This window comes from Oreochromis niloticus, linkage group LG11 (genome assembly GCF_001858045.2).
Source record: "Oreochromis niloticus isolate F11D_XX linkage group LG11, O_niloticus_UMD_NMBU, whole genome shotgun sequence".
NCBI lineage: Eukaryota > Metazoa > Chordata > Actinopteri > Cichliformes > Cichlidae > Oreochromis > Oreochromis niloticus.
The window spans coordinates 24,201,963-24,228,508 of NC_031976.2; the positions used below are offsets into that span (position 1 = coordinate 24,201,963).

The following is a 26,546-nucleotide window of genomic DNA, read 5'->3' on the forward strand; positions in this document are numbered from 1 at the left end:
AGCTTCTGGTTAGAGTGTCCCTCAGGTACGCAGATCACCAGAGCAGGACTGCTGCCGCTGGCTTTACAGTTCAGGGCGAAGTCTCAGTCAGTCTGCATGACTGTAGTCGTGTCAGTCTGGCCAGTTGCAGTTCGCAAACTAAACGTGCATGTAATCGTGCTCTATGAAGGATATAAAAAACAATAAATATTAAAATGAGTCACTCTATATGCTCTGACAGCTCTCCCAACTAAAGTCAAGCGTTAGTAAATTTATGTATTTATTTGTGATTTGTGATTTATATATTTAATTACCAACAGCAATCCTTTTTTAAAGTTACATTTTTGATCAACTTCCTTGTCCCTCTGTTTGAAGGTGGAGCCCATCTCTGACATAGACTCAGAGGAAGAGGTGGAGGTGACTGACATTAGCGATGAAGACCCGGATGAAAGAGATGAAGAGTTTGAGCTCTTCGCCCGTCGCCACCCGAGAGCATCCGACCACCACCACCTTGCTAACGGCTCAGCCCGGGCCCAGCAACAACCCCACACCGACGAGGACTTAGACGAAGATGTGTTCAAAGCCCCCGCTCCTCCTCCGCCCGGCCTGATGCCTTTCTTCACCTCGCAGCACACGCACTCCGGCGTACATCGCATGCTGCCCGTCATCAAGAGCGAACCCGCCGAGCCCGGGGAGAGCAGCACACCCCCGTCTCAGCCCCCCGTGGCGGGGGCTCCCCAGACGAAGTGCATTCCCCTCAAGCTGCGCTTCAAGAGGCGCTGGAGCGAAGACCAGCGCATGGAGGCCTCGCAGGAGGAGTCGGATGATAAAAAAGTACGACCGGAGGAGGAGAGGGAGCGAGAGAGGCAAAGTAACGGACAGATGGAGATGGAGGAGGATGGGACGGGCAGCGGAGGCGGGGATAGTCCTCCTATGCTGGCGTATGAAGGCTCTTTAGCAGCACCCCTGGCCTCGCACAGGAGGGTGACTGCCGAGCTGCACCGCGCCACTGCACAGCTGTCTCTGGAGAATAAAGACTGCTGATGAGAGCCTCAGTCCAAACACTACTGCTCCGGCAGGGCAGGAGGTGGTGCAGGAGTATGTAAATGGTTCCTCTGTAATTCCCTCTCCTCACACTGACAAACTAGAATCAAGAAACCTCCACTGACCCGAGAGCACACGTCAACATACACATGAAAGTAACGCCCCAAAGACAGCCCGACACCTTCTCATCTCAGGGTGCCAAATATGGCCGTTTTGTCAGCCGCTGGTGTCACAGACGGATGCACGTGAGGTCTCTTTTGGTGTCCGTGCTGCAATGTTTATGTTTATTCTTAGTCACTGTATAACACCAAGACAGTGTAAACTAGGGGTGGGAGAACGCCAGGCCTCAAGGGCCGGTGTCCTGCAGGTTTTAGATGTGTCTGTGATCCAACACAGCTGATTTAAATGGCTAAATTACCTCCTCAATATGTCTTGAAGTTCTCCAGCCGCCTGGTAATGAACTAATCATTTGATTCAGGTGTGTTGACCCAGGGTGATATCTAAAACCTGTAGGACACCGACCCAAGAGGCCTGGAGTTCTCTACCCCTGGTGTAAACAGTGCATACAGAGTTCCTGGTAGTGACTGAACGGGTAGACAGCCCGCGTCTCAGAAAAAGATACACTAACATCCAAAAACAAGAAAAATAAAAACCAAATCATTCACATTTGCAACCCTCAAAAATATCTTTCAACACCATTTGTTTGAAAACTAAAAGCAGATAACAAATTTTTTTTATTCGTGTCAGCATTATTCCAACAACAGTGATGCATCTTTACTCCTGCAGTGAGAACAGAAATACAGCCCTATATCGTGTTTGCTCTCTTGCTTTGAAAATCACCTTTGTACGCAGTCTTGAAATGACTTTGAGTTCGCTTTTTTTTTTTTTTTGTGGCACGAGCCGGCGAAAGCGAGCCTGGCAGTGGGGGGAAAGTACAAGATACTCTGCGTGCTGACCCGTTTGGTTGCTCTGTGTTTCGTTTTTACTCACTGTTTGTTGAGGTTTAGGCACCAAGAGTACTTGCAGAGTAAGGGTTAGGCACCAATACCAAACGACACCTCACGCATGTCTCTGCAATGCAAGCAGCTTTAATTGGGGGTAGACAGAGAAAAAAAGGCCACTATTTGACGCCCTGGACCGCCCAACTCTTGCCTCTTTTTGTGTCAGACCTAAAGCCAGACTATTTATCTGGATCAGGGCTCTTCTGGGACGCAGCCGTGTGCAGGAGGGACTCACTCAGACTCCACACCAGGCACAGCGACGGTATGACTGGGCTGAAATCATCAAGTAACAGATGATAACAGATGCCCTGCCCCAGTAGCACAACCCCCCCTCCCCATCAGTAGGATCAGCAGCCAGTCAGCACCTTCCTCAGGGGACACACACACACATGCACACACACACACTCCCTAATGACGATCCAGGATGATGATGATGATGATGTGCACACCCACGCCACTTTTTCCTACAAACCGACGGGACTTTAAGTGCCTGTATCTAAAACCATGGGGGGGGAGTGTGAGGGGAGGAGGGAGGGCTACTCGGAGTGATCACTCTGTGAACATGTTTGTTGGATCAAAAGGAAAAAGTCTCTAAAACTGATACAGGTGGGAGGGGGTGGGGGCGGTGGGGTGCTGGGTGTTGTCTGACTGACTCTTAAAACTGGCCCACTCCACTCAGGGAAGCCTATTGCTGTACGTTTATTGGATTCACGCGCACAAACACACACAAGCAGAAAAAACAAAACAAAAAAAAGCAACAAAAAAAGAAAGGCCAACAGTGAATGGGACTCAGTGACTACGGACACCAAAAACTGTTCACTGCCACACACACAAACCTTTTTTTGACTCTTCTCTGAGAGCTTCTGACTTTCACATAACCTTCTGTCTCTCTGCTGTCCTGCCCTTCTTTCTCTTGTGGACCACCTGTGGAAATATCACGACTCTGCTCACAGACACAAGTTCAGCCCAGGGAGATGTGAGGAGGGGAAATGATGAAGAAGGCTGCAGAAGAGGAGGAGGAGGAAGGGTTTTTGCAGGGGTTCCAGCAAACCGTTAACCAGCCTTCTTACCTCACCTAACATGGCTTGTACACTGAAAATTATTTCCCTCAGCAGCACAGAAACTTAGTTCACCAGCTAGAGCTCGTCTAACAATCATAGATAGTGTTAAACTAAACCAGCAAACACACACATTCGCACAGCACTGCCTTCAGCATGCTCCCTCTCCCTCGGACTGAACCTCCGGCTCTCTGTAGCGGCATCACCCTCTCAGGTCCTGATGGCGTGTGAGGCTGGCGGGCCTGTTAGCTACGAGTGTGAGAGCTCGAGAGAGCAGGGAGCATCTCTCTCTCACACACACACACACACACACACACACCTGCTCACACACACACACTCTGCCTCTCTATGCCTTGTTTTTATAGCATGTACAAAAGTGCAAACTGAACTCTAACAAACATACATACAGATTATATCTTTATATATTCTAAAGGAAATTATTAAAGAGAAGTAAACTTTTAAAAGAAGCGTTTTGATGACGTGATTGATTCAGGATTTTTTTTTTTCTGTGACATGGTATCATGGAGGGAGGGCAGACTGAGGACGCGGAGGGGGCGTGGGTCAGGTTTTTTTTTTTATTTGTTTGTTTTTCTTGTACATTTGTTTCATAGATAAACGAGCCAGGGGAAAAACAGCGCAGGCCAGTCTATCACAAGAACACGAACGGCGAGAAAAAAGAAAAAAACCCGTCAGGACTCGAGCAGACTGCTAATGAGTCAGATGTGTGGTTCACTCTGCTGTTCACTTTGTTTCTCGTAGCTTGCCCTTTCAGCTCGCGGCGTTCTGCTCTTTCCTGTCTGCAGTCCAGCTCGCCTCAGCAGGGTTCTCCCTGGTTTCAGCTCCCAGCCCCCCTCTGGCCTTGGGCCACCTCTGCAGGCCGCCTGGGAGTGTGTGAGGGTGTGTGAGCGGGTTATTTGTGGAGTAGTAATCCCGTCTCTTCTCTTAGATCAGTTAGGGCAATGCTCCAAAGTTCACAGCAGCTCGGGGATGGGGTTAATCAGTTGGAAACCCTCTCCTCAAACTATGCATATTCTCACACACATGAAACAGATATGTTTGTGACATGTTTCAGCACCCAGCCAGGCGTCCGATCGGGGGGGGGTCTGTCTCCTGCCTGGCCAGCAACAAGACGGATCTATAGCGGCGAGCTGTGAGATAGATGGCCTGCAGGCGGTCTGTGTAGCCGGGCTGATCGAATTTCCTCCTCAGACCCCCGTGGTCTGGACGGGAGCGTGTCACAGCCCGCACACGCACTCACACTCACACTCCCGCCAGGCCCTGTGTCTGTATCTGAACTGACAGCTGCCTTACTTCTACTACTTCTCATATCTCAGCAACAGAAAGACATCCGTCTCTCTTTCTTCTCTGCTCTCTCTCTCTTTCATTTGCGCTTCTTGCTGTTCATTTTTTTCCTCGCTCTGTTTCAGGCGCCGTCAGACTTCCTGCTAACGGCAGCGCGATCTGACTGTCGCGATATAGCGGGGGCAAAGCGATTGATCGGAGTCTGGGTGAGACGCAGACTCTCCCTCATCCTGTTTCAGGTCTGCAGACAAACAGCACAAAGATTACATTTCTCTATTTAGAAGAAGGAGAAAAGGTTTCTCGGTTTATTTTTCTGATGTTGTGATTGTTCTCATTGGGTTATTTACCTCTCCAGCTGGCATTATGATGATGATGATGATGATGATTATTATTATTGTTATTATTCCATGGCTCTGTTAGCTGTTGCTTTTTATGTTGTGTACATCACTTTGGATGATGTTGATCGACCCCAAACTCCATTCCCTGTTTTCAAACCTTCTAGCCTCCACCCACCCCCCTTTTTCCTGTCTTTAGTTTTTGCAGATGTAATATAACTAAAATGTGTAATATTTGATGCTGACAGAGAAATAACATCGGGTTTTGAGAGGGAGGGGCAGCGGAGGATTATTTGGGGGGTGGGGGATTTTATCCTTTTTTTTGTCTTGTAATTTTAATTTTATAATGTTACTTTTTCTCTCTCTTGCTTGTATATTTTTTATCTTTTTTTTGAGGGGGGATGTTGTATCATTTTAAAAGACGTGTATTGTTTTACCATGTAAAGGTCTATCTTTCAGTCTTTCACCCCCCCCCAAGCAGTTACCTAACACTCAGATGGAGACGAGAGTTAATACCATGATGTAACATTGAATTTCTCCACTTCTTTCGTGTTTTTATGTTATTTTTTTCCCAAACTTGTAATTAAGCTGTAATCAGGGTTAATTAAAACTGGTTAAAACCCAATATCAAACTCAAAGTGTTTGTTTATGTCTCTTCTTCTTCGTTCATGTTTATTAACGCCACATAATCCCCACAGTGGAGTTTTATTACCCGGTTATTTGTAAACAAAGAGATTAACCTGTCACTTTTTGCCTCATCTATAGCGAGCCACCAGTCATAAAGAAGGGATTTTTGTATTTCAGGATTACAGTTAATTAAAATAAATGCACAAAGTGTTTCTAAAACGGTAAAGACACTTTTCTTTGGCCCTCAGGAGACCGAGATATTGCCAAAAAGTATTCACTCGTCTGCCCTCACATGCATGTGAACTTGAGTGACATCCCATTTCTAATCCATATGGTTTAATTTGATGTCGACCCAACCTTTACAGCTAAAAGAGCTTCAGCTTTCCTGGGAACGCTTTCCGCAATGTCTAGGTGCATTCTTCCAGAAGCACATTTGTGATGTCAGACACTGAGACGTGAAGGTCTGGCTCGCAGTCTGCACTCTAATTCATGAAGGTGTTCTCTCAGGCTGATGTCGGGACTTTGTGCAGGCCATTCAAGTTCTTCCACACCAAATTTGCACATCCATGTCTTTATGGACCTTGCTTGGAACAGGAAGGGGCCAAGCTGTTCCCACAAAGTTAGGAACATGAAATTGTCCAAAATGTCTTTGTATACTGAAGCATTAAGAGTTTCCTTCACAGACACTAACTCCTAAAAAACATCCCCACACGTGATCTCTCCTCCACCAAATCCTACACTTATAACAATGCAGTGCCGTTGCCCTGACAACCATCCATCAGATTGCCAGATGGACAAGGGTGATTTGCCCCTCCAGAGAACATGCCTCCACTCCTCTAGAGTCGGGTGGCAGCGTGCTTTACACCACTGCATGTGACACTTTGCATTGCGTTTGGTGATGTGAGGCTTGGATCCACCTGCTCACCATGGAAACCTATTCCATGAAGCTGTCTCCACACCGTTCTTGAGCTAATCTGACAGTCACCTGAGGTTTTGAGTTCTGTAGCGATTGACTCTGCAGAAAGTCGGTGACCTCTGCGCACTATCAGCCTCAGCATCCGCTGACCCCACTGTGATTTCACATGGCCTAACACTTTGTGGCAGGCCAAGTAAAAAATAATTGGATGACTGCATTTTAGTCACATGTAGATTGTGTGATTGTAAATCCAGTGCGGTGGTGTAGAGAAGCAAAGCAACGCACAAACTGTCCAAATACTTACGGAGCTAACTGTACATTCACACAAATTTCATTCGTGGGGTGAATTCACTCTCACATTCTTCTGTTGAAACAATGAATCTTCTTCATTGAATTTAAAAGTTATAGAGGAAAAGTCCGTCTTTGCCTTGACCTGGTCTCTGTTAGCTAAGTGGATGTAACACACACACACACACACACACACACGGCCGCTGTGCTGCAGAAGCTTCTCAGGTTAAACATTTAGCCGTCATTATGGAAGCACTTTGTCTGCGTACTGCTGCCCATTCATCCACATAATGCTCTCATCAGGATCACCCGGGTACCTTTAACCATGACGTCAGCAGCTGCCTGGTCTTAAGCACACTTACGGGCACATTTTGTCTGTGGAGAGGAGGAGGAGGAGGATAAGCTGTGGGAGTGATGGTGAGGAGTTGCTGCCCTTAAATGGCCTTCTTAGATTTTTAATGAGGTGGGCAATCAGCAGCCCAAACACTTCCTAAACTTTAGTTTAAAAAAGCAAGAGAGAGTATAAAAGCCACAAATTAGGTTACAGAACATGATTTTGTTGCACATTGGATGTTGTGGGTCAAAGCCTGAAGCTCGTTCCTGAGATCCACATTTATATCTCTGCTGCAGACTATTTTGAATGTCATTTTTATCTTTGGCATATTGTTTTTTTCAATAGGTGACAGTGTGTTTTTCCTGATGAAAACCCAAACAACTCAGTTTTAACTTTAAATCTTTGTACTCCTTGAAAGAATAAAATCCGTGGGGAAGTTAAGAAGTGTCTTTATCCCCCAATAATCTCTCTAAATCTGGATCAGCACCTCTCCAATGTCAGCAGGGTGACGTTTATTTGAAGGCATCCAAGTTTTTTGTATTTTGCAGCAAAGGAACTGAATGAACAGCTGAAATTGCAGCTTTTATTAGACCCAAAGGAGGTTAAAACTCTAATTTATTCTAATGTTATGAGTAATTATTGTCATAATTCTAGTTTTTTTGTGAGGTGTTGAGTTTTGGGTGTTTCAAGCCAAGTTACTTCTTCCACCGTCCAGATGAACAGAATCCACTTTGTGGGATTTCCTCACCTGGATAAATGAGGATCCATCGAGGCATTTATGTCTCCTGTTCAGCCAGCCTCTCATTTTTCTCCAGTGTGGCCGTCTTCACCTATCGATCACTGATTTCTCCCTCCTGTGTCTCATTGTTCAAACCTTTTGCATTTCTCAAATTATCTGGTTGCTTTTCCTTATTTTCCCACCTGTTCTCCCAGCTCTCGTCCTACTTTTATTCCTTCTCCATGCTTCAGTCTAGTTAATGGACTTTACTTTTAATTCCCCTGTTGGATTAGAAGATTCTCCTGACAGTTTAGTCTTGTGCATTTTTTGTTCAAATTTATTTTAGTCACTAAAGCTCCTTTTTTACTAAGAAATGCAATGTGCGGAAACTTGTAGCATGTTGGGAGATATTCAGGACCACAGTGGCTGTGATGCGATCCCCTCACAGTACAGATTGCAATATAGAGCTGCTGTGTGAGGACTCTTATTAGAGCTGCTGCTGTTGTAGCACCAGTATCTTAAAAACTGTTTGCACCTGTTGAATCGTGGGACTCTATAATTAAGTTCAATAAGGAAGATTAGTTCTCTTATATTCCTCTGCGTGGGCTATTCTTGCTGCTCTATTTTCTTCATCACATCTGTTTTCCCACGCTGTCAGTCACGGCTCACGCACGGTACTTCTGTCCAACAGTCTACCTGCCTGCATTCTCTGAGACCCCGTTCTTTAAATTTGTTGAGCTCAGTCACAAAATTTTCATCAAGCATCGTGCTCCACCAGCACCACCAGGGTCGAGACTATTGTGGGATCCTGTTGTCATCACTTACCTTAATCTGCGATTCTGCTCCATGATGTCACTTCTCCATTTTTTTTGCAGATTTGTTTTCATAAACGTCACCTGTTAGTAGTCCAAGTATTTGGTTTGGACACCCTTTTGCCTTCAGAACTGCCTTATTTCTCCATGGCATAGATACAACGAGGTGCTGGAAACATTTCTTAGAGATTTTGGTCCATATTGACTTGACAGCATCACACAGTTTCTGCACATTCAATCTCCTGTTGAAGCTCTGTTGGATTGTGATCCTGTGACTGTGGAGGCCATTTAAGCCCAGTGAACTCATTCTCATGTTCAAGAAACCAGTTTGAGATGATCTGAGTTCTGTGAGGTGTTATGTTATCCTGCCGGAAGCAGCACATGAGTGCACTCTGGCTCTAAAGTGACAGACATGGTCAGCAACAATATGCAGGTATTGTGTACTCCACTATATCACCAGCAGCCTGATACAAGACAGGATGGATCTATCCCTTCATTTCCCAACCTGCCATTTGAACATCATAGTGGAAATCGAGACTCATCAAAAACCAGGCAACAGTTTTACAATTTTCTGCTGTCTGGTTTCGGTGATCCTGTGAGGATTCAGCTTCTCGTACAGGAGGGGCACCCAGTGCTGCTGCAGACCATCTGCTTCAAGCTTCAACGTCCTGTCCATTCAGAGATGCTTTTCAGAGCATTCTCTGTAAACATGGGTGATGGGAAAAGCCCTCATTCTGATGCCCAGTTTGAACTCAAGTAGGTCGTCTTGACCATGTCTACATATCTGAATACATTGAACTCTGAAATATGATTGGCTGAGCAGATATTTGTGTGAACGTGCAGTTGAGGAGGCATACCTAATAAAGAGTCTGTGGCCGTACAATTAGTGCTGATGCTCGTGTGTGAGTGCTCAGATTAATACTGCAAAAAGAAACAGTGCAAACGTCTTCTGATCTTTAGCTCGAGTGAAACGTTTCACAGCTTCTGGCCTCTGAGTTATTCAGCGAACACAGACTTAGAGGAGGAAATCACTTCAACTGAAGTGTGAATAGGATGTATTCAACCCAGGAGGGTGTGTCACATAGACGTTGCTTCACTTAAGGGTCATGAACCAACTAAAAACAAGTTTTACTTTAAAGGAACCTCACATAAGTATGTCAGTGTGTGACATGTGAGTTATGTAACCTTGGTGAGGGTCCCGGCAGGTGTGATTGTGTGTAATCCCGGCCTCCACTGTCAACACACCAGGCATCCAGGTGCTCCATAGAGAGAGAGAGAACGAAAGAGAGAGACACCACAGGAACCAATGTGCTCGCTCACCTGTGCCACATCCCCCTGCCTTCGCTTCCTCTGAACGCCTGCTTTCGCGGAAACCTGTGCAGAGCCAGCTCCGTGCTCCGCATGTAACCGCAGCCCGTGCATTATGCACACGCTGCACAACAAGAAGCCTTTGTGAATGTGCACACGTGACGGTCGCATCCTCTGAGAGACTTATGGTACGGTAACTAAACATACGAAGGCCTGCTAGTAAGTTCACCACATCCTCCACCGTACAGAGAAAAGCTGCACCGCACAGGAGTGAGGCACTTTCACAGTGATGATACACAGACATGTGTGAGCGCACATTGATGTGGTTTGTTTGAAGCTCTGGTGCTTCAATTTCCTTTTTCAGCTTCCTTTCCCGCCAGTACTTCTGTTTAACCTATTTGACCCCAAAAGAGAAACCATTGTAAAGTTTCTCTTTGTGAAAGGAAAGAATGGACTTCGTAAAACAGACTTTAACCTTCACTTGTATTCGCCTCCAATACAGAGCTGCTCCACTGTGCTCTCTGTGTTTGGTCATTTCAGATTGAATGTCTCCCCCTGTTGTTGGGATACTTAAAATGCACATTATAAGAATTTCTGTTGATTTAATCCACGTTGTCTGTTACTGTTGGTATATAACTATCAGGTGAACACATTTAAGAGATCAGTTTGGATTTGTCTGCTTTTTCTCTTTTCAGGCTTCTTTATCTTTCGTAAATGATCTCAGTGAGCATGACACATCATTTTTAGCCATTAAATCAACAGATCTGCCTACATTTTTGATTATTTAAAGCACACCTGCATAATAAACCACAACAATGTGAGGCTGGATACCTCTGCTGGGGTTCAAAATGCCATGCATGTGTTGAGTATCTAAAGTCAGAATATCTTTATTGCAGTGTGATCTTTTCTGATTCCTTTTTACAGCATTGCTTCAGTTCATTGAGATTTGCAGGGCATGCACAGCTCTCTTAATGCTTCTACCACAGCATTTCAACCAGGTTGAGGTCTCGACTTTGACTGGGTCATTGCAACACCTTGATTCTTTTCTTTTTCAGCCATTCTGTTGTAGACTGCCTGCGGTGCTCGGGATCATCGTCCTTCTTGTTACGCCCCTCTTAAAACCTTATGTTGTGGCTTTTGAGACAGGTCGTCACATGCTGTGTGACCAAATTGTGGCCAAGATTTAGCTGTGAAGAGAGTATTTGGGAAAACACAGGAGCTCATGGTCAACTTGGTGACAGCAAGGTGCCCAGGATCTGTGACCGCAAATCAAGCCCAGACCGTCACCCCTCCGCCGCCGTGCTTCACAGTTGATATGAGGTGTTCATGGTGATATGCAGTGTTTGGCTTTATCCAAACGTGGCTTTGTGCATTACGACCAAACATCTTTGCATCTGGACGTTGTTCCAGAAGTCTTGCGGTTTATGCAAATGCAACTTTGCAAACCTAAGCTGTGCCACCCTGTTGTAACTCCAAACAAGCCATACATTAACATGCTACAATGTAGCATTGTATTGCATAATTTAACTTGAATGAATTTGTTGGAACATCCACTCCTGAGAAGACCGTGACATTACGTTAACACACACTTGACTGCTGCAAACTGCCAAAACTTCAGCTTTTATACAGGTGCTCACATCTTTGGGTTTAAGGCCATAGTTTAACGCTTCCTTGAGACATGCATTTATTTTTGTAGACCATCAAAACACGGGACATTATCTCAGTATGAGAGATTGGGGAAACGAGGTGTTACAATGCTAGACGGTCCCACATAAAATGGTAGATCCGATCACCCTAACACCATCACAGTGTGCCCTATAAAGTAAATGTCTTAATTGTTTGAGTGATGTGCAAACAAACAGACCGAATCAAACTAATCACATAACCTCTTTAATTGAGGTAACAAGATGGCAGTTAATGCTGAGATTGTTCTTGGCGTACTGAATGTGCACAGCTGGTCTCGTCTTCCTCACCTTTTCTCTAATGCAGGGAGGAATCTGTGTGTCCAAGGACGCCTCTCCATGAGACTCCTGTCTTCAGCTCCGGGGCATGACGCGAGCCCCGAGTAACAGCTGAGCGGTGTAACGTTACCGTGAACAAGAATGCAGCAAGCACAAAGGCCTACTGTTCACCATACTGCAGCTCGTATGGATGCCGACCTTGTCAGACTTTAATGACACTCTGATACGCTCTCTGTGTCTTTTGCAACCACTTTGAGGGGTCATGGTGCAAATCGCTTCAGCATACAGTGGCCGTTTGAACTACTGCATTAACCTATACATAAGAGAGACTGTTATACGTTTCCTTTAAGCTGGTTTTATCTCTGAGTTTAATGCCACTGTGAACTGCCATGACCTCCCTAAATCCCTAACCTCACAGAGTCTGAGTGCACCGTTTATCAGATATTATTAGACATCATGAGCTGCCTCCTTCTTCAAGCTACAGGAACAAACCTGCCCTCTCCTGACACTCGGCACACAAAAAGCATTGCCATCCCTTCAGTAACAGACTCCCTCCCTAAAGGCCCGAAGTGAAAAGCGCTCAAATTTGTTGAACAAATCTATTCAAAGAGCTGGGCCCCTTATGTAAGAATGCTTTAGCAAAACCAGGAACATTAGAAGAGAGAGAGAAACATGGATCTGAAGGAAATCTGGGAGATGTCTGCAGCAGCGAAGATCATGTTAGAGTAAAACATCCAGAGGGAGAAAATGTTTTTATATCCATGCAATAACCGAGAAACAGTTTGTGTGTTTGCTGATAGTTGTGGAGCTGCTTGAAAAGTTGCATTTGAATTTACCTGCTCTGTTTTTCCTCCTCTTTCTTTATAGCTAGCTGGATGTTGAAGTGTGCAACCGCAACTTTCCATCTGCATTATGAAGCATCACAGGGATGAGAAAAAAAACAATGTAATGAGGGTATGAGTGGCTGTGGGATGTCATTATTTTCTTATTATTGAGCAGGTTTCTCCATGCGGTCACTGTAGGACATGACAAATGAACTAATTTGACATTAATGGCCAGCACACCCAGCTCACTTTAACCCCTGAGTGTTAGTTATCTGCAGTAATATGAACAGTGCAAATAAACTATTAAAAGTGTCTAAAAAACACTGTAAATCAATAGGAGAAACACAACAGTATGGCAATAATGATATAATTGGATAAAGTGACTGGATAAGACATTTATCTGTCAGTGGAAAGAAGACTTGCACATAGTTTGATTTTCTCTGTGGTCACTTGTAGTTGCAGAAATGAACAATATGAAAAGTGGTGCTCAAGACAGATTTTATCAGTACCAAGAAGGACCAACCAATCAGTCTTGGTAGAACTCAACTAACAATGTTACCGGAAGGACAAATAACGAAGAACAAGTATTATAAGAACAAGTTACGACTCCTCCATTTCTAACATGTCATCAGAAAGCAAAAGTAGTTTAAAAAGGACATCATGACTGGAGGAACTGAAGGAACACCAGCAATGAGTTGGTTGTAGTCTTGCCAGACTTTATCAACTCACGCAGGATCGATCTTCCAGTTTAATGTTTATCCACCAAGTTGCTATAGTCCAGGAACAAACCCTAACTAATAATAACAGCCTTAAACCATATTTTTGACTGAATTTTGGCTAACATAATTATGTGAAATTTTCTCCCGGTCCTCCAAATACTTAATGTGATATTTTTATATGTGGGTCCCCCTTTCATCAAAGTTGTCTTTTTCAGTTGTTTTCCTGACTTTAGTGAATAATTCACATTAATTATTTCACGTGGAAACTTGTCTTCATAAGTATATGTTGTGATGTGGCTACTGTTTACAATATTAGCATTCTCGGGTTAGCATGCTAACATGCTAAAAAGCCCCTAAAACAAAATGGAGCTCAGAGGACAGGTAAGTCAGCAGTTTCATAGGTAGGTGTGAATTAGAGTGGGCAGCATCACTTTAAGAAAGCAAGTAAAGGGCCACACATTGAATTAAAACATGTTTACAGGTTAATTTGAAAAAAGAAATCCACCTAGCTGCTTTATCAGCATATAAATTAGCTTACATCCTGCCTTTAGCTGACATTTTAGCTAAATCTATTAGCTAAATGCTAATTTTTTTGTGTCATGACAGTACTAGAGGAAGGTTAACTGACTGTTAAGTTAATGAAAAAGTTGCATTTTATTAATCAAGTTTATTAAAGTTAACTAAAAACGAAATTAAAAAGTGAAACTATGTGTGCGAAAACATTTTAGTTAACCGAAATAAAAGTAAAGTCTGCACTCTAGGAAAGTAACTAAAAATAACTAACTAATAAACTAATAAAAAAATACAAGAGAGTTTGGCTGTATGGAAGCTCATTTCTACCAATGAAAATAATATTTTAAAATGTTTTAAATATTTTTTTTAATAATAAAATATATATGCACTGGGATAGACGCTGGAGCCTATCCCAGCTGTCATAGGGCGAGAGGCGGGGTACACCCTCGACAGGTCGCCAGTCTGTCATAGGGCTAACACAGAGAGACAGACAACCATTTGCACTCACATTCACAGCTATGGGCAATTTTAGACTGATCAATTAACCTATCCCCACAAACTGCATGCCTTTGGACTGTGGGAGGAAGCCGGAGTACCCGAAGCAAACATGGGGAGAACTTGCAAACTCCACACAGAAAGACCCCGGCCTGAAGGTGGAATTGAACTCAGGACCTTCTTGCTGTGCGGCAACAGTGCTAACCACTGTTTGGTGATAATAACCCAAAATGTCTATTTAGCTCTTCCCGGCTGATTTGTTTTGATGTTTTTTAGTGGTGGAGACCATTTTCCATGCTTTGGTGTTAGGTGAATTTATTAAAGATCTATCAAAATCTTTTCTCATTGATGTCGCACTAAGTGATTTACTGTGCGTCAGACAACCTGACAGCATCTATACTTTTATACTTTTAAATGTTTTTCAGACAATGAACTTCTGCAAGACTACCGTAGTCCTAATAAACCCACACAATTTCAATAACCAGTCTAAAACTAGCTTAGCTAAAATGATTGGTTTTAATATAGCACTTTTTTACTTGAGCACTCAGAGCACTTTATACTATGAGCCTCATTTACATTCATACAAGCACTTTTATCTCTCCCTAAGTGCTTTATATGTAACATTCACACATGAATGCCACAGGAGCAATTTGGGGTTCACTATCTTGCCCACTGACACTTCGGCATACAGACTGGAGCAGCTGGACTGAACCACCAACCTTTTATTTAGTAGATGATCAGCTCTACCTTCTGGCCTACCCTCGACGCCCTCTAACTTTCTTTAAATTCTCTATAGAGTTTGTCTTTTGGATTTGTACTTTGTACGTCTATATTTTTAGTGAGTTCTTGTAGAATTGTTACCTTTGGTGATTTCTTTAGTTCTCTCTGGTATACGTTTCGTTTCCACATCGTCTTCCCTCTGATCTTATTCTCGTGTTTCTGCTTTGATGTTGTTTATTTGCTATTTTACTTTGGTAGTGAGACATGTGTTGTGCCATGTGTTTAGCTTTATTTCCTCTTCATTGTTTGATTGTCTTCACCTGTCCGTCGTCACCCAGCTGTCTCACATCATTGTGTGTTTGTATACAGATGAAATAAAAAACAGTTGCACTCAAATAGACTAACTTTGCATGATTCATAGTTCAGAATAATCCATATTTAGACTTGGGGCAGCCCCTTGCTTCATCCTCAGTCTGAAAGAAGCTGTTTCAATTTCTCTTCCGTTAAGTCTGCATTCAGTTTGAGACAACCTTTTTGTGATTGGACGAGCCTCACTTACAAAAGGTTTTAACCTTAGGTGGGTTGGGCGAACCTGTCTTTCTGAGATGACCATAAAAGCATTTTATACTCTGGGCTGATCACACAGAGCCAAGAGTATGAAAATCCTTGAAGCCATGCCGCTAACATGGCTGATAATGCCAAACACTCCTATCGTAGCTCAGCCTGTGTTGTTGTAGAGACTCCATCACTGCTGGGATTGTCTCAGATGAAGCCGGGCCCATAACTTCATGGTAGAATAAATCCAAACTTAGTTTTCCTGAATAATAATATCAGAGTTTTATTGTTATTTTTTATTGCAGCCTGCTGTCCTCATGACTGCAGAGCTGCTGGTTTGAGAGGCTTTTAACCTTTTAAATTTCTATCTTTATCTCCTGTCCTGAGTTTGATGGGGCAGGAATGTGTGGGTGAAAGGTCAAGGTGAGGGTCAGAGGTCAGAGGTTATGCTAATGTGAGTGTCTTGCTTTTAAACCCTGAGGCGAGAGATTTGTGCAATGTGATTCTGACTATGTGTTTGGTGTTGTTTAACAGACAACATGGGACTAGTTAACCATAACCCAGTTACTGTTTTGGACCAAATATTTTAGAAATACAACTTGTATACCAAGTTGTTGCTCTCTAGTCAAATTTTCCACTTAATGTTCCTTCTTTCTTCCCTCTCAGTGTTTCCCCTGCTGTTGTCTGACAGCAGAGCCCAGCAGGAGAGGAGGGTCTGTGGTGTTTGACTGACAGCCAAGTGATGAGCACACAGGGAGAGGGTTAAGGGTGAGGGGTCAGAGGTCAGGGTCCTATGGAGAAGAGGAGTTCAACACAAGGGAGACTTGCTAACAAGGTACGATTGCATGCGGGAAAAGGAGGTGAAAAGCATCATGAAAACAAAACAAGGCGATATCAGGGTGACGGAGCCACTGTGACAGCAAATTCTGGCCCACTCTTCTTTACACTTCAGTCTGGATTGATATTCTGCTGTATTTGGGATCATTGTCCTGTTGCATGACACAACTTGGGCCAAACTTTAGGAGTTCATGGTCGACTCAGTGACTGAGTGAAGTTAAAAGGCTGAGTACATATTGCAAGTACTTTAACAACCAAGTGAAGAAGACCATGGCATGTGGTTAACAGTTCTGCAATGAACTAGTGAGTGACCTTTAATTCAGGGGCTTTATAAAAGAAGGGTTGAATTAACTGCTATTACAGACATTTTTATATATATTTTCCATTTTTTTAGACTTTGCCTCAATGTAAAATGCACGCTAGTGGTGTACAGAACATGTAAAGTCAGAGAACTCGGCACAAAACAAAGCAGACAGGAACAACACGAGAGGAGGGTTGGAGATGAAGGTGGAGGTGATGCAGAGCGCAGAAACTCTGCATTTGAATGAGAGTTACCAGGTGGTAAAGGATGTCAGCTTAGCCATCAGCAGATGTGAATTGAGTTGGTCTGACTTTGTGGCCTGCTCGATCCATTACCACTTCCACAGGGTCACTCCAGGCAAACTGTATGCAACACTGGAGGGTGCAGATGTGCCCCTTAGAAGCTTTATACCTCAAAGATGAACCTCTGAACATCATTGCTTTTATAATCAGCGGAGCCTTGAAGGGCATCAGTAGTCCAGGTCAGCATGTAGACATCTGCAGTGCACATGCCTGGCTGGAAAAAAGTTCTCCCTTTGTGTTATTGGACGGCACAGCCAGCTTAAAAGCTCATGTGTTTCCAATCTGTGCTGCCCTCGTCTTATTTACTTTACCTTCCTCTCTATTAATTCATATACAGTGCTTTTTCCTGGCTCAGAATGGGCTTTTGGGTGGATGAATGACCACACTTTCACCCTCCTCTTTTTATTGACTCGATAAAAGGCTCTGACAAGGCCACAGTAGTCAATATCATGAGCTTTTATTTTTATTCTAAGTTCTTGGCGTTTTTGGAGCTGGTGATTTTACTTTAAGCGCTGGTATAAAGCTTTTCTGGGGAATCCAAAAAAACAGGAAAAACCCCTGATGTAAGATTATAAAATAGTATTTTACATGCTCCTCGGTATGAAACAGCGTACCTTCTATCTACAGCTTGAAAATGTCTGAGGTCATTTAAAAAGAGTGTCTCTGCTAATTTTCATTACATTGAGTGAGTTTATAAAAGCTAATGTAAGTACAATTTCATATGATGTGTATTTATGTAGATAATTCATACTTTTTAATTTTTTAAATATTGTTATTGGGCTAAAAAGCCATAATAAGCTGTGTGAAGATCTTCCATCTTTACTGGTTATCAGCTGCAGATCTGGCTGCCAAACATCCCCTGGGATAGTGGACAGAAATACATAATGAGATTAAAAAACTCATAAAAGTATAAAAAAATATACACATATAAAAGTTGCAAAGGAGAAGCTTTGTCATTCGATCGATTTCTTAGTGTGGAGGTCGCTGGCTTTCTGCTTATGAGGCTTATGAGTCATTTACATGACTCATAACTTCCAGAGTGTTGTTTACTTGGTTCATTGGATTGTTTGGAGACGAGGGCTGAAAATTAACACAGTATTTCATACTCATTCGAAAAGTGGGGGTACAAAAATAGAAGTTTTGGGATTTATTTTTCACAGTACTTTAAAGCACGCTTATTATAGTTAATACATTTTTGAAAAACTCAATTAATTTGCAGAAATAAAAGACTCATTAAAAAAAAACCTAAGGGATGTGTTTAATTAATTAATTAATTATTTTTTTAAATTTAATAACACAAGACATGTCATAAGTAAAGGAAAAATAGAAGAGGATGTGACCTTTGATCTGGGGATGAAGCAAGCCTATCAGGCGTGCACGAGCACACGCTTGACTCAGTCACGTGGGGCCTGCAGCGCCAATTTGGGAAAGAAGATAATAGTAATAATAATAGCTAGAATTGTGCCATCACTTGCAGTGTTAAACTATCGCCACTAGATGTCAGTCTGAACCAACATTTAAACTATCTCTATCCTTCCTTCAGTCTTTCTTCTTACACACACGCGCACGAACGCACAGTAGTCATACTCATACAATGCATATAGCTCCACTCAGCCAATCAGCGCTTTCTTCTGTTTTTAGGTCTACACATCTCCACTCATCGCCGAGCTGGCGTGTGAACCCGCTCTCACCAGCAGGGGGCGCCGCCCCCGTGAGCTCACATGGGCTGTCTGCCTCAGCGTGAGTCTGGTCTTTACTACACACACACACACACACACACAGAGCAGAGGATTATGTAATGTTTACTATTATGCCACTATATCTTTTGCAAAGCAGCCGCATTTGCCTTCCTCTGTGGAAAGGTCAAAGGTCACAGAGAATGTGCCATGCGTCAAAGTGATGGCACGTGCTATCATCTCAAACATCTTTCAGTGCTCGGTGCACAGGCTCATCTCCACCACCAGCATCACTATCACCATTGCCACCACCACTGCCTGCAAAGTTGCAAACACGGGGTTAGCCGAGTTTACGCCAGACCACGCCCCCACAGTCCAGCTGGTGGCAACACTCGTGATGACTTCACCGCCGCGCGCGACCATTGGCCCCGAGACGCCGCGCACCTGTCCAATAGACTGCCGGTGAAGTGACGTCAGCCTGTACGAGTCCCGTTCACTTTAACAGTAGTGGGCAGGGCGGAGAGGGTGCCGACGTCAGAAGCCGCGCTGTGATTGGCTGAGGGCGCTGAAAGTGAGCGTCTGTTGCTGAGAGAAAAGGGGAGAGCGGTTTGCGTCGGCTGCGCCACACAAACATCTGAGCAGCTCCTAAACTAACTTTCTGAAAACAGCGCACTGGTTTTCTGTGCTCCTTCGTTTTCACTCTGTGTGAGCAGCGATGACATGATAATGATAATTAAAGGGGAAAAAACACATTTTGGATGTGGGACCGACAGCGGGAGTAAAGCCGCACTGAGGCGCTACTTTCCCGCTGCACCACACTGTTTGTGGATGAGCACAAACCGTTGATGCATTATCACCGTCTGCTCGGGGATGGCACTTGTGCTGTCAATTATGGTAAACATACTCCTTTTCAGAAGGGGAGGGGGCATTTGTGCCTTTCTATTGGCTCTGGGTCATTTGATCCCTCCTCTCGGCCCGCCCACATGCTGTTCCTATGGTTCCCAATCCTCTTATTGGATACTGTAAAGTTTGGGACAGGACACCGGTCTAGCTCAGCATCCACTTCACTATTCGCTAGTCCCGCCAGTCCGTCAAGTGGACTTTGACAGGCCGCCACACCCACTGATCTCTGGCGCCGATGCTGACTGGCTACTGTACCTGTCAACGACCTCTCATTGGTCGGCTAGCCCAGCTGTTAGTGGTTCATTCACCATTTTGTGACTGTAGTGGAAAAGAAGAGCGATAGTTTTTTATATCCTTGTTTGAGTTTCTGTGGGGGAAAGACATGTTTTGCGGAGGAAAAGTAAAGAGTGAGTCCGGTCCGCACAGCCACCACAGCCGACAGCCGAGGGATGTTACCACGAGTTACGCGACCCTCCTCATCGGCAAAATAAGACCATAAATCTTTCTCTGACCAGTGGTGAAAAGCTCTGTTTGGGTGAGTTGAAACTAAGTTGGCACACGGCAGTGAAGCTAAACTGACTTAAATTTTCCATTTTCAGGAGCTGCGAGTTACCACGACGCGAGAGCCAACTGCCAGCGGTCGGTCGTTCGGTTGTTCCGCTACCGTGTGAAGAAATGGAGTGACAACGCGAGGAAGTATCGAGAGAAAGGGGAGGGGTGTGGGGGGGTGTAACAGCCTAAAAACTTTCTGAAATGTTTTTACCGCAGTCCCACGGACACCCACGGAACATTTCAGCTCCGTTTCAGCTCCGTTAAAACGGCGAGGTTAGTGTGGAGTACTTTTTCCTTGACCTTAGTTTACGAGTTTTGCGTGGAGCAGCGCTAGCGTAGTAAAAAAAGAGAGAGAGAGCGAGAAAGAAAAACAACCGACCTATTTGCGGCACTGCAGCCCAAATGTTTACTAACAGGCTCGCTCGGTGTTAAAAAAGCGCACTTTAGGAGGAAACGGATAACACCTACAGAGCGAATTACACCCAGTTTTCCTGCGCTCTGACTCACGGTGTCATTATTTGGGTGCTGTATCCGCTACCGTTTGCGTACTACCACTACTACAACCACCACTACTACTAACGTTACTGAGCTGCTTACTAGAGCGAAACACCAAGACGAAAAAGATCCTGCTTTATTTATTTTTTCCCAAGTTGTTTTTTTTTTTTTTTTTTTAATTAGAGTGACTGGCACCATTAAAAGGAAGCCTCCCCCGGAGTGGTTACGTGCACTCCAGGCGTTGTAGTGAGTATTTGCATGCCAAACATCGCTGTATAAGGAAGACTTGGGCCCGTCTATAAGGGGACAATAAAGCGTCACTTGAAACCGGTTGTTTGTGTTTGTTACCGAGGACCGTGCAGCACGGCAGACCGCCTGACTGTCTCGAGTCATAATACTCCTTTGACATTGTGTAGTACTCTCAGAGATCAGCTAAAAAAAAAGATGCACACCGTGTTTTCTCGTCTCTTCCATCGCCAACACTCCACTTTTTTCTTTTTTTGCACAGCAATCCTGCAATCAGTGTCGATGCAACCTTGACATCTCTGACTTGGCAGTTTTTAACAGTTGTGTCATGTTTGTCTTTAGGTATTTTTTCAGTGGCAGGAATTTTTTTTACATTTTAGGTGCAGATTTGCTTTTTTTTATTATTATTAATTGTTGCACTTGTGTGGCCCTGGTGGTGTATAGCTTGTTGAGCAGTTGGCCATTGATATGGCATTGGCAGTTCTGCCATTTGGTCCCAAACAGGAACAGTCGCCTCTGATCTATGCTCCAACCTTCCTTGCTGATCAATACAGGCCAGGATGCACAAATTTCAGCTCTCGTTGTTTCTTCTTTATTAGTCAGATATGTCATCCGCTAAACAGCTGCCGGTATTCATGCTACCTCACAATGGATGCGTCTGTATATAACGCACACACACACACACACACACACACTTAAAATACCCTAACAACATATTTTTCTTTCTGTGTCATGTTGTCTGTTAAATCACTTCCCACACACTCATGAGCTCACAAACCACAGCATGAGTGTGTGGAGCAGCAGAGAGATTCATCTTCTTTTCTTTTTTTTTAATTTATTTTTTTTGTGCTGTTTCATGTGAGACTGTGTTCTCCCCGGTGACCCAGTTAAGGGCAAAGGCGCCCTAACACGCTGAAGTGTACGAGGGCCACGGCACGCTTCACTATCATCATCACACGTTCCTCCTTCTCCCGCGTATGTCCCCATCACTGCAGCCCCTGCGCCCGCACAGACACCCATAAAATGCTTTGAGGAGAGGGATGAGCTGCAGTGTGTGTGTGTGTGTGTGTGTGTGTGTGTGTGCACGCGCCTGCTAACTACGTACACTCGTACTGACATACGGTGCAAACGCAGTGCTGAACAAGGTGGACTCAACCTGAAGACCGCTGTATAAACTCTGACATCTAGTGTAGTGTAAGTAGCTCAAATGCCACATGTCACACACACACACACACGTTCTGTGCCACGTTGTGTTGGGGCATAGGCTAAATTCTCTACGACTGACTGAAATAAACTGGCATCAAGGCAGATGTTTATTAGGGTTTTATAATCCAGTAATAAACACTGTACAACTCATTTTATTTTGTAGTGTTGACACTGAGATGATGTCAACACATGCCTTGTGTGTGTGTGTGTGTGTGTGTGTGTGAAATGGGTTCTCGGTTCCACCTATGTGTAAACTGTTCACTAAATTTTCTCTTTGCAAAAAAAAAGTGAAGAATTTTCATCTCCAAATTCATTTTGTAAAAAGCTATTTATCCTTATTGTTGTTGCTTTTCCCCCCTCCTGCATACGTCAGTGTGGATGAGTGCTTGTACGACACAATGACTGTGTGACAATATATATAGGTCCAAGGGAGATTTTAACAGGGTATGCATGACTGCACGGTGAATTCCTGAGAGGGCATTTAATGTGTGTGCGTAAAGTTTGAAGGAGGAGGAGGGGTGCATTATGGGCTCCTGTGTGTTTATTGGGAGAAACAGCAGCTTTTTGCAGTTTAAAGAGGAGTCCAGTCCCGCGCCGTGGAGACGCTGATTATCTGTCTATTCAAGATTTACAGCAGCTTTAGATCAGACCAGCACATATTCTGCTATTAACCTGCTCTAACACTGGAAGGTGGAGACCTCTTGAATTACCTAAATTATGACCGAGCTTCTCTCTCCGCTTCACCCAGATTCAGCATTATATTTTTGATCCTAATTTTTTGATTAACAATTCATGTTGAAAAGTAACACCCAGGAGGGGATGTTCTGAGTTTCTGGACTTGTTTTTTTGGCATTGTGGATCGTCTCTAGTAAACAATAAGAGTTAAAGGTCTGCCGTTATTTTCAGTTTAGGGGGTGCACAGCTGAGCGCGCAGTGTGTACGGTGCTTTTGATCTTTCAGCGAGGGATTAGGACATGTGAAACGTTACAGTTCTTTTTCATTTATTTATGTGGTAACACAGGAATTATAGATGCGTCGTGCATAAATGTATCCTTTTTTTTTACAAATAAAATCATAGTTCAACATATCTGTGGTGTCTTTAGCAACATTTTTGTGTCGTCTGGAAATTTCAAATAAGATTTTGTGGATTACAAGCGTGCTTGAAGAATTTAACCCAGTGATAAATAAATACACCCGTTGCAAACTTGCACCAAATATCTAACTCTTATGTCCCACGCTGAAACTCCTCTTCACTGCACATAATCTGCTCAGCTGTAGAGTCCCTTAAAAGTTACAGAATGTAAATACACACCCATGCCTGCCACTGTCTTATCAGCCAAAGCCTAAAGCATTTTGGAGGGCCATTAGCATGACCAAACGCATTTTTCTGAGCTAAGATCAGATCCTCTCGAGTCATTTACCCAACTAGTCAGTCAGCCATTTGGCCCTGACTCCTTCCTGTCTTTTCCAGTACTCCAGAGTATCTGTACTGGACCAGCATTCCCAGTCCTGGCGTCAGTGTCTAGTCTAATAAAGGGCAAACTTGGCCTGGGACTTAAAGAAGGAACATTCCAGCAGTCCGAGATTTTTTCTTTTTCTGGGATGAATGTTTTGTAGATGAAAAATTTAAAACGACAAAGAGCTTTTTAGTAATTAGGGAGTGAGTAATGTATGTTTGCTTATACTGCCTTTTATTAGGTTTTGTTGCTAGTTTGTAGTGCACAGTATTTTTGATAAATAAGGTGCATTCATTCCCCTTTGAAGCTGTCAAAGGTCAGCATACTTTTACTCTGAAAACATAGCTGAAGTCTGGAAACATTTCATTTAAGCATAAAATAAACAGTGCTCAACTTCTTTTACATACGCTTAGGAAGAGTTTTGTAGTTGGTGGTAAATACAGTATGCAAAGATATAAATAGGGTGATGTATTCAATCTGCATCTGCAGGAAGCCTCGCAGTTACAGTCCATGTGTTAACCTTCACACGTGGCGCCCTTGCAGTGAAATAACCCACGTCAGTATCAGCATTTACAGAGGAAATTATCAAGATGTGATTATTTCACTTCTGTCCATCGATATGCAACAAAATTACGAGAATGTGGAGTAAATGAAAATTAAAGCCTGTTTGTACAATAAATAATGTTTTGTGTCGAGGGCAGAGGTCCAAATACAGAGTCAGTGATGAGTGTGTGAAAGACTCAACTTGTTTATTAGTCATTCAGGAAGAGATGCTTTTCTGCGCTGCAGGAAGTGGAACTGGTGTGTGTCATATTGGGTGTTGTTTTGGCAAACAGATAGTTAACAACAAAGGTCACCTTATTTGTGTGTGTGTGTGTGTGTGTGTGTGTGTGTGTGTGTGTGTGTGTGTGTGTGTGTGAGAGAGTGACAAACTTTTTCAGCGTCTAGCACAGGAAGCCTGAATGTGTATGTGTAAGTTTGTATTTGTATTTGTGTGAATTCAGGCATTTGGTCATGTTTGTGAGCTGCTGAGCTCGATCGAGAGGAGCACATATGCGCACGTCTGTGTATGAGTGTGTGTGTGTGTGTGTGTGTGTGTGTGAGACTGTTTGTGCGTGCCATTGTATTTAGCCTGTAATCTTGCATCAGTGAGTGTGCCTGATCCTGTGCCAGCCTTTTAATTTCTCTCATTTTGGGCGTATCTTGCCATGGCAGATTATTCCAATTAAATTGTCTTTTTGTACAAATGTGTGCATGCGTGTGTGTGTGTGTGTGTGTGTGAGTATCAGTGTGACATTGACAAAAGACGACTGTGAAAGACTGAGACATCGAGAAAGAGGGAGAGAGAAAGAGAGAGGGGGCCAGCGAGTGCTAGAATGACGGTGGAAATTCCCAGTGACTATACAAGAACAGCCTATCTGAGCAAACATCCTAAGAGCCACATGCTCCAGCCTCTTTCTCTCTTTCATGTTGTCGGGTGACCTCACCCAGGTCACTGCTAGGTTTCTAGCTCCCGATGGAAGTCAGAAAAAATAAATAAATGCTCGTTCCCAAGTTGATCACATGGCATCAAGTCTGTAATGCTTGTCGTGAGAAAGCGGCCTTGTCGCATGTCGAAGTAGCTGAAGCGAGTACAGCGGAGATCTGTGTGCGACTCGAGTGCATTTGTGTGTGCATTTAAAATTGAAGAGATGCAGGCCTCATTAAAGACTCGTTCCTTTTTTTTCTTTCTTTCTTTCTTTGCTGACCTTTTCTTTTAAATCACGCTCACTCAGACCTAACCAGACTAAACATAGCTCTCAGACATGCTTGACCAGGATTACCTAGGCAGCGATCGCTCATAATCATCACAGTGTAAATCAGCTGGTATCATTAGTAATAAGCTAACTATGAAAAGGTCTTGAGAAGAATGAAAAGAGTGCTGGAGTAGGATTCAGACTGTTTTTGTTTGAGATGCCCTTCGAATTTATATATGTGTGTATATAAACCCCCCGATGAAGTCTTATCCTGAAACATTTTGGAGTTTTTTAGGTTAAATATGCCCATCCTGTGAGAATTAAGGCATTTGCAGAGACTGCCTTGGAGTGCTTTGATTATTAGTCTACAGGAGATTATTGATATTTACAACAAAACCCACAATGTCCTTCATTTTAGTTATTTTGAAATGTTGTCATTAATGTTATAATTGAGGTTTTGCGTTTTGAGTGCACACACTCTGCAGGGATGTGGTGATATGTCGTCCTAAAATAACTATCGCTGTATCGGCAAAAAGATGACATTTACCGATGTCAGTGGCCGATGTTGTGTCACTGAGCTCACTTGTCACATCTGTATTCTGTTGAATAAATGTTCAAAGATAATGTGATGATAAGCAGCTATTTATTTATAATTAAAATGCCTTTGTTCCTTTTTGAGGTAATAAATATCAAAAACACAATACACAAAAAGAAGAGAAATATTTTTATCGGCTGCCATACAAACTGTTGTCTAAATCTTTGCTATCGGCCCACAGTTTTAGAAATCAGTGCATCCTTAAACTCTCATTTAGACACGTACGCTTTATGGACTGAATAACGCCTACACATCCGGGCCCATTAATGCTCGCCGTTGTTGCCCTCGCAAACAGAGCTGGACTACAAAAAGGACGTCACGTTGGTGTCATTTCAGCCAGTCCTGCACTTCTCGATTTTTAATTTTTTTTAAAGCCTTGCTGTAATCGAGTCAGCACAGTGTTGGCGACTTTTACGCACAATGGACCTCAGCACTTGCCAACCCTGCTCTGTACCTTTGCAAGAATACCACCTAACATTTAATGTCAAATTATCTAGGAGGAAGAAATTTCTTGAGCTGACCGGTTACAGCGCCCAGCTTGAATTCAGTGACCTCGTCTAAGCGACCCTTTCACAAATGTTTTGTAAAGGCAGATTGTATGACTAGGTTTTTGAGTTCGTACACCTGTGGCAGCAGGAACACCCGATTCCAGATTAAGATTTAAGTACTTATGTCCTTATTGTTTATGTAGCTTATCCCGAATCAGGCATAAACTAGTAGAGTGAACAGAC

General features: G+C 43.5%; 2 protein-coding genes across 5 annotated transcripts in view; both read left to right on the forward strand.

Moving 5' to 3' along the window:
* The window catches only part of erfl3 (Ets2 repressor factor like 3), a 60,732-nt gene extending 55,375 nt beyond the window's left edge, over window positions 1-5,357 (forward strand). The window contains exon 5 of the mRNA XM_005455521.4: window positions 355-5,357. Within this exon, the coding sequence (XP_005455578.1) occupies window positions 355-1,023 (669 nt within the window). The 3' untranslated portion in view covers window positions 1,024-5,357. The remainder of the gene's footprint in view (window positions 1-354) is intronic.
* Window positions 5,358-16,190: 10,833 nt separating this feature from the next.
* cicb (capicua transcriptional repressor b) overlaps window positions 16,191-26,546 on the forward strand; it is a 43,612-nt gene continuing 33,256 nt past the window's right edge. The window contains exons 1-2 of one of the 4 annotated variants that reach the window (XM_025911682.1): window positions 16,191-16,344; window positions 18,591-18,689. The gene's annotated coding sequence lies outside the window, so the exon portion shown is untranslated. Of the gene's footprint in view, window positions 16,345-18,590; window positions 18,690-19,671; window positions 20,064-20,127; window positions 20,354-26,546 lie in introns of those variants that run through there. The other 3 variants (XM_005455524.4, XM_025911683.1, XM_005455525.4) reach the window with 3 other exon arrangements.